Genomic DNA, 8,490 nt, shown 5'->3' with positions numbered 1-8,490 from the left:
CTTTTTGAACAGAATTACAATAGTTTATCCGCCGGCTTTTCGCTCGTAGCCAAACAATCGTCATTTAAGCAGTACGTATCCAAATTTTAACCAAACTAACCCATTAAGAGCGACTGTTAAAATCCTTGGCGGAAATGTCGTAACGACGTGGACAGATGGGAATAATTTTACACATATATATTTTCAGCAGACAACCAATTTAAATTCTGATGCATACCATGTTCCTGCAAAACATTTACCGTAACGCTCATTTATAAAGCGAGCTGTCATCGTGGCTACTTCTCACACATGCGCAGTTGATCTCTAGACTTGCAAAAATCGGAACCGTTCGTGGTTTTCTCAACCAGCGTTTTAGGGTTTTTAGCAGTATAATCTAAAGAAGATATGGCTTCAGAACGACTCAGAAAAGAGGAAACCCTGACAATGAGGAGGCGACTAATAGGGTAAGTACTCAAATACAGAACTAAAATATGTAATTTAACTACTTAGGGTGTCCTGTAAACAACGCTAGTTTATTGTCTTTCGCGTCATGTGATGTGTTACATATTTTTATTGCAGGCAGTCGTGCAGACTTTTTTATTCAGACGACCCTGTCAAAATTGTAAGGGCAAGGGGACAATATCTTTTCGACGAGAACGACAAGCGCTATTTGGACTGCATCAGCAACGTTCATCATGGTAAAAATATCTGCGGTGCATAGTTTACAATCGTTTTAAAACTGCATGCCACACTAGCGCCATCTAGTGGCGAGATGGACTCAAACACACGGCTTTTTTTTTTTTTACTGTAGTGGGCCATTGCCATCCCAGCGTTACAAAGGCTGCGGCAGAACAAATGGCCCTTCTGAACACCAATACGAGATTCCTGCACGACAATTTAGTCTTGTATGCCGACCGCCTTGCTGCCACCTTGCCTGAGAAATTGTCTGTCTTCTATTTTGTAAACTCAGGGTAAGTTACAATCCCTACACACAGTGTATCACCTGCAAGGCATTATGACGACCTTTGAACCTTTTGATGTGTCAATTCGCTCTGTACCTAACAATGTTTGAACGTGTTCTTCCGATAGTTCTGAGGCCAATGATCTCGCCCTTCGCTTGGCTCAGCAGTACACGCAACATGAGGACGTCATTGTGCTTGACCAGTGAGGATTCCCTTACAACAAATCACATTTATTACTTCACTGTGACTCATCTGTGTCAAATCTCATTTTAGTGCATACCACGGCCATTTAGTGTCCCTCATCGATATCAGTCCATACAAGTTCCGGAAATTGAATGGACAAAAAGAATGGGTTCATGTGGTGTGTAATTACATGGTTACAAGTTACAAAAATTGCAAACTCATGGTATTTTGTGTTTTGCTAAGGGGGAAGTCAACCCTGTATTTTTTTTTTTACAATACTATTCTACGCCCACCAGTCTAAACATGATATACTGGTAAATTCTTGTGCAGTATTTTGACACTTTTTGGGTCCTTCCTCAGAACTCTCACAGTACTTTAGCCAAGGGATCGCACACAACTGGAAGTGGGATAACTAAATGGTCGTTCCATGATGATTTTTGACATGTCACCATCTAGGTGAAATTTCACATCCCTGGTTCATTATTTCAATACTCTTTTTGATCAAAGGATTGGACAAAAAAACTGCACAGGGGTTACGCTGGTGAAGAGTCTAAATGCATGATTTTACTCATCTTGGGGCAGCCATTTTGTCACTTGCTGTCAACTGAAAATGACATCACAAGCTGTGGCATTATTTTTTGTTACTGAGCCCTGAGAAATTTGTAATAAGTCAAAAGCAGAATCGCCACCCTCTGCCTGAGATAAATTAATTAAAATGATCGGATGTCGCAACTTAATTTTCCACAACATTATAATCAGAATGCCATGTTTTGACTGGTTGGAGACACAGAACCTATTATTGTGACGACATTTTTTGAGCATTGACTTCCGCTTTTTATCCTGTTTCACTATCAGGCACCATTACCAGACACCTATAGAGGAATGTACAAAGAGGATGAGCCAAATCCGGGTCAAGCTTACGCAGATACTGTCAGAGACTTACTAGAGGAGGTGCACAAGAAAGGTCGCAAGGTGATGTAAGGAAATGAGCAAGCGTGTAACAATCATGCAATCAGCGACGTAACAACCTATGCGCCACAGATATGTGCATTCTTTGCCGAATCAATGCCAAGTGTGGGAGGACAAATCGTTTTGCCACAGGGATACTGTCCTAAAGTTGCAGAGTAAGTCTTGTTTTGCAGGTGAAAGTGATCATTATAAGGGTGTTCACGGTTGCTTGCTTTCCACAGGTATGTGCGTTCAGCAGGCGGGGTGTTTGTGTCAGACGAGGTGCAGACCGGCTTTGGACGAGTTGGAAGTCATTTCTGGGCCTTTCAGTTGCAAGGAGCTGATTTTTGCCCCGACATAGTGACCATGGGCAAGCCTATGGGGAACGGGCATCCTATTGCATGTGTGGCGACGACAGCGGAGATAGCAAGAGCTTTCACAGACAACGGAGTGGAGTACTTCAATACCGTAATTTAAATTTCAGCTTTAATCATGTTAAAATATTGGGAGTCATACATTCCTGTAGTCCTCAATGTAAGCATATTTATCTTTGTTTTTATTCATATTGAACCATTTGCTTTTGAGGAAAAAAATTTTCCTCACGCTTCCTCATAAATCTTAGGTCACTGTTACCTGTTAAATGAACATATTCCAATAATTTAACATATTTCAATCATTTAAGCGAGATTATTAATACCCTTTAGCTGCAGCCTTAACAAAAGTGTTTGTCAATTTTTGCAGTTTGGAGGGAACCCAGTGTCCTGTGCAATTGGTTTGGCCGTCCTTGATGTGATAGAGAAAGAGGACCTAAGAGAGAACGCCAAAAGGGTCGGCGCGCACCTGAAATATTTGTTCACAAAGCTGAAAAGCAGACACAAAATTATTGGAGATGTTAGGTAATAGCACAGTAGACATTATTTTAGGACAAACCACTTTCATGAGTTTATCACAATATGGGCGGGAAAAAGTTTTTCCTCACTTATTTAAAAAAAAAAAAAAAGTTTTGTCATTTTAATATTATACAGGGGCGCCGGACTTTTTGTGGGAGTTGAGCTGGTAGAAGACCGAGAACTGAGGACACCCGCTACCAAAGCAGCAGCACAGGTGGTGAAAAGGTACAACTGCAAATTACAAAACGTCCAATATCAGAACTGGTTCCATAATGCTGAAATTCGTTGATGCAAGAACTTCAGTGATTTCCCCAAACATACCTTATTTGACAGAACGAAATCAAACAGGCGTGGTCAATATACTCGCCCCTCCCCCCAAAACCTATTTGGTTATCTCACTCAGGCTCAAAGTGGAGGATCGCATCTGTGTCAGTACAGACGGACCCTGGGAAAGCGTCTTGAAGTTTAAACCACCCATGTGCTTCAATATGGAGGATGCCGAGCTGGTGGTGCAGTGCATCGATCGCATCCTCACAGGTTCTTATCAGTAACAAATATTCAACTCCCAATTCACTCCATCCTCAACACAACTTCTACTTTTGTCATTTCCTAGACATGGAAGCTAATAAGCTGGAAAAGGAAGACATCTAGGTATGATGATCCTGTAGAAAATGTTTTAATTTGATCAGACAGTGTCACATTCAATAAGTTCAGAGGTAGAGATGAGCTATCATCGGACAGATAAAGCAAGCTCAATCATTGCACACATTGCCATCGTCTGATGCTCAACAGGGTGGACAGTAAGTTTCCACACAAAGAAAAAAAATGTTATCGATTTTGTTTCTGAAATCCCATCTATGGAAAATAGATTGCATTTGATAGTCTAGGTATACAAACCCTATGTATGGAAGCTTACGGCCCACCCTGTATTTAGTGGTTTCAAATCAGGCAACCAATATGGTTACACAATTGACTTGAAAATAGACATTTCGTTCCTCCCTAAAGGGCCTATTGCACCATTTGTCAAGACTGAAAGGATCAAATTCAGTTCGTATGGAGTCCATACCTAAGACATTTCTAACAACCACTGCCCTTTGATATGTAACCTACGATTTTTAAATAAATATTTTTCATTAAAGTGTACAGCCGTGTCCTTTTAAGTTTGCAATACTGTTACAATACTCTGTAAATCAATACACGTTAAGGATTAGCACTTACCAGACCACACTCGCACTATTGTTCGTTCAAGTATCGCAGTTCCACATCTAGTGGGTTGAATATTAACACTGCAGGTGGTGGAGCACTCTCCCGCAGCTTCTCAATGAGGCATCCGTCGCGATGATTACTCCAGCTATATCGAGCAAGCCATTTAACAGTACAAAACATTTAACATTAACTTTACAAATAATAACAAATAGATCCATTTGTAATATAAACCAAAAGTTTATTTCTACCAATTTGCCCAAGACACTAGAGGAATGAGTATCCAGTGAGAGAGAGGGGGTACCCTCTTACATTTAACAGGCTTGCGTTGAGTTGTATTACACTAGTAAAGCCACTTAAAATTGCAGACACGATCGGGGGAAGAATCTCCATAAAAGCAAACAAAACTAAATAATAAAACAAAAAACAAAACAAACAAAAACAAAACAAAAAAACAAGAAAACATAAGCTGGTTGTCTTATCTACTAGGCCATCAGCAAACATTCATTTAACACGCTTATAAATGAACCCATTGATTGCGTTCCATCCCTTAAATTTGTCTCACCCCACATCAGAAGCCATGCAACTCGCATCAAACAATCAACACGGGTGTACAAAACTAAAGACCTAGAAACACGGAAAGGGGAGGAAAAAAAAAAAGCTAATTTGTTTTATTTGTGAGCTTTAAAAGCTCTTGCTCCTGTTTGTAAATCCAGTAGACATGTAAAAATGCAACCACACAATAACATTAGATTCAAAAAGGTACCAAAAAGTACAGTAAAAATAACACTTCCATCACTGGAAATGTAAATGGACACAAAACAATACAAAATAAAAAGTGGAAAAGTGACATTTGCTTCCCCAATTCCTCACTTGATCTGTACAAATGGAGCATGAGTCCAAATTTCTGCCAACTCCAAAGGAAAAGCCAGAGCCCATGTTCGCTGTGGTCAGACCATGGATCTCTTTTCTTATTTACGTTAGACCTTAAGAGAAAAACACGTTGCTTAACGTTACTGAGAATAAACCAAACGTGGCAAGCAGTTTTACAACAAAGACAAGACAGGTGCATGAATGATTAAAACAGGTCAGTGAATGGACAGAAGACTTTCGGAGGGGTAAACAGAACCGGAAGCAAATTACGCCGAGGTGAAACGTCATATTCTCAACCACCACCAGCTCAACCCTTATCGATCAAGTAGTGTTTTTAGGGATGCATCTTAAGATGACAGGTGGAATGGATCCAGACCCCATCAAACAAACTACACTAGCCCCCACCACAATGTTGTAATGGAATTTGAGTAGATGGAGGTGTTTGGAGTGGTGGGGGGCAAAATCAAGAAGGCACCAATGGTAAGAAGAGCTATTTCTCACACTACTACGGATGATGCAAAAATGCATACCTGCACTACGTGTGATCAGTATGGCTTGTAGCTACTCGGGTGGCCACGTCGTGGAGTTTTCCCATAGCTTGTATTGCCCTGGTCTGGAGGACAAGAGAAAAAGGGACTGAGTTCTGTACATCAAGGAGGACCAAGAAAATAAGCTTCGCCCATTCACACTTTCCCTTGGGGGCGCTTATCGCTTACTGTAATCGTAGCCACCCCCATAGCCGTAATAACCAGCAGAGTAGTCATAGCCTCCATAGCCGCCATAGCCTCCGTAGCCTCCTTGCTGTCCGTAGCCTCCGTAGCCCTGGTTGTAACCACCTTGACCCCAATAGTTGTTGTAACCGCCTTGACCCCAGTTCTGGCCCTGGCCTAGAAAAGCAAAAACAGCCACGGTTTCTACTCCTGTTCACACAAGAACAGCCCTGGAAATGATTCTCTCCAGGATGAGAACTTACCTCCGCGGCCCCTTCCGCGGGCACCGCCGTATCCGCGGGCGCCATACTGCTGCTGCTGGTAGACCTCTTTGGGCTGAGCAATTTTAATCTCACACTGCAACACAACAAAGAAGATTTAAAAAACAAACAAAAACAAAAAAAATCAAAGGCAATACAATCACATGAAAATATTAGCTCACCTTACTCCCACCAACAGTGTGGTACTTCTTCTCCATGACTTTTTTGACATGGGCCTCATCTTGAAAGGTGATGAATACAAAGCCCCTCCTCTTCTCACTCTTTGGATCTTGTGGGAGCTCAATTGTTTCAATCTACACAAAAAAATATATCAGATTAGACACATTATATTATATTTGATTCGTCGCAGCACCGATTGGGGATCGTACCTCTCCATATGCTTTAAAGTACTCTTCAATGACCTCCTTTGCAGTGTCTGGGTTAAGCCCTCCAACAAAGATCTTCTTCACTGGATCCTTCCTCATGGCCATAGCCTTCTTGGGGTCAATCTGTCGCCCATCCAGCCTGTGTTCCTTCTGTTCAAGAACCTAAAAACAAAAGGCAACATATTAGAGAAGAGTAAAAATAAATAAATAAACTTAATCTAGACCGCCCCACACTCACCTTATCTACACTGGCTGCATCTTTGAAAAGAATGAAACCAAATCCTCGTGACCGGCCTGTCTGTTGGTCAATTTTAATGGTGCAGTCAGACACCTCGCCAAACTTGGAGAAGTAATCTTTGAGATCCTTCTTGGTTGTATCCCAGCTAAGGCCACCAACAAACATTTTCCTGGACACGGGCGATAAATGGGGTCATTTCATGCAGCCTGGCCCCGGGATACCTTTCATGGCATGTGTGGCTTGGGGGGATGGGTAAGGGCATGTGGAGTGTAAATGGACACTCTGTTCTCGAACATCCGCTTACACGAGTGAATTGGATATTTGGAGTTGAGTGAATATTTCTTTTTTTAAAAAGATATAATCTTAGGAGGAACCTGCATGCGACTCTTAATTCATTTCGTGATGGATTAGGTTTACCGACTAACTGACGCCCATCCCCCACCCGCACATGGCGCCAACAAAGGCCGACCGAACAAAGAAACACAGACGAGCGCATCCAAGTGCCGCTAGACTACACGAAGGAGACAAATTCAAAGATAATATTTTGATACTCACCCTGCATCTTCTTCGCCTTTGCTTGCATCTATCTGACCACCCTCCGTGCCGCCGTTCTCGTCGGAGCCGGGCCCAGCTCCTGCGCTTTCTCCGGCCTGGCCGGCTCCATTAAAGTCATCTTCGTGGCCATTTTCGGAAGTCTCCATGTACTGTTGCTCGATTTCGGCCATGTTGTGGTAAATACACCTTAACGCGAAATACATACAGCGTTCAAGTACGTCGTATTGATTACATCATTTAGAATGCAGCGCACGAGTAGCATTTTGCTAATGCACACGCATTTCCGACCATTTTGAACGGCAGTCTTTTTTCAATTTAACGGTCAATTTAACAGTTTGCCTGCACGGAAAACGTATTTATCACATTTTAACAACACATAATGTAGGTCATTTGTTTAATAAAACTGAAAATATATAAGTGAATGTTCAATTCATATTTTAACAGTTACGTAACGTATAGGCCGCGCAAACCGCATTTTGGGCCTGCCGTTTTTTCTTTTTTTTGCGCGTTTAAATTGATTCACAGGAAAAGACAAATACGTTGCATTTATGATAGGCGAGCACTTACTTGTCAATTCGATGAAAACGATTTGAAATAAACTACGCAGATTCGCTTGCTAATCGCGAAGGCGAAGTGCTCCCTTTTAAGATGGATTCTCACACACTACGACGACTCGTGGTTGGTTTTTCTAGTGCCGGTGAAGGAAAAAACGTCATTACGATAGAGACGTAATTCGAGTGGCTAATCGTTGGTGTCACTCAGAAAACTGACCAATCGTTACGCGACGCCTTTTCGTCAGCGTCACGCTAAAAGGAATTCATTTTTTTTTTCCTCGCCATGCCGTTATATTCTCGTGTGTGCCAGTTGTATCATTTCTATCCATTAATCCCTTGAACATTTATTTCAAATTGCCATTGTTCCTATTACAAATTTTAACGTCCAAAACCAAAGGTGATTAATTTTACGTGCTATGACAGTATTCGTGAAAAGCCCGCCCATTATTGAGACAACTCCAAGATGGCTGCTGCTCCTCTTAGCAACAGGAAGTAGAAGTCGGAGTGGTTTCATGTTTTCTTTGCATTGTGGCATCCACGTCTGTCAACGGCAATTTAAGTTTCGTCCACTCGGCCCTATTTGGAGCGCAGTCAAGCATGTGTTACTTTCCGAGCTGAAACTTAAAACGCGATAACGCATGGTAACGTCTAATGGACCCACATTACCATAGTAAACCTGTAACACTGCATCGTTATTATTTAACGCCGAAAACTGCATACCTTCGGAAAACATGCGTCGCACATGTGAC

General features: G+C 41.8%; 2 protein-coding genes across 2 annotated transcripts; one reads left to right on the top strand and one right to left on the bottom strand.

Moving 5' to 3' along the window:
- Positions 1-148: 148 nt before the first annotated feature.
- On the top strand, positions 149-4,105 carry phykpl (5-phosphohydroxy-L-lysine phospho-lyase). Its single transcript, XM_088431946.1, has 12 exons — positions 149-443; positions 559-677; positions 791-950; positions 1,069-1,143; positions 1,215-1,302; positions 1,980-2,096; positions 2,166-2,248; positions 2,315-2,540; positions 2,814-2,968; positions 3,098-3,187; positions 3,366-3,499; positions 3,576-4,105. The coding sequence occupies exons 1-12, from the start codon at positions 385-387 to the stop codon at positions 3,611-3,613; spliced, it is 1,344 nt and encodes a 447-aa protein (XP_088288072.1). The 5' UTR covers positions 149-384; the 3' UTR covers positions 3,614-4,105.
- On the bottom strand, positions 3,623-7,917 carry hnrnpaba (heterogeneous nuclear ribonucleoprotein A/Ba). Its single transcript, XM_088431948.1, has 9 exons — positions 7,755-7,917; positions 7,188-7,373; positions 6,633-6,801; positions 6,398-6,556; positions 6,191-6,322; positions 6,012-6,105; positions 5,755-5,925; positions 5,569-5,651; positions 3,623-5,151 (listed from the first exon to the last, which is right to left on the bottom strand). Exons 2-8 carry the CDS (start codon positions 7,355-7,357, stop codon positions 5,584-5,586), a joined length of 963 nt encoding a protein of 320 aa, XP_088288074.1. The 5' UTR covers positions 7,358-7,373; positions 7,755-7,917; the 3' UTR covers positions 3,623-5,151; positions 5,569-5,583.
- Between the last annotated feature and the right edge of the window lie 573 nt (positions 7,918-8,490).

The sequence above is a fragment of the Hippichthys cyanospilos genome, chromosome 13, assembly GCF_059441005.1.
Source record: "Hippichthys cyanospilos isolate Australia breed blue-spotted pipefish chromosome 13, RoL_Hcya_1.0, whole genome shotgun sequence".
Taxonomy (NCBI): Eukaryota; Metazoa; Chordata; class Actinopteri; order Syngnathiformes; family Syngnathidae; genus Hippichthys; species Hippichthys cyanospilos.
The sequence above is the reverse complement of the archived record's forward strand: the minus strand, read 5'-3'. Positions and strand labels throughout refer to the sequence as shown.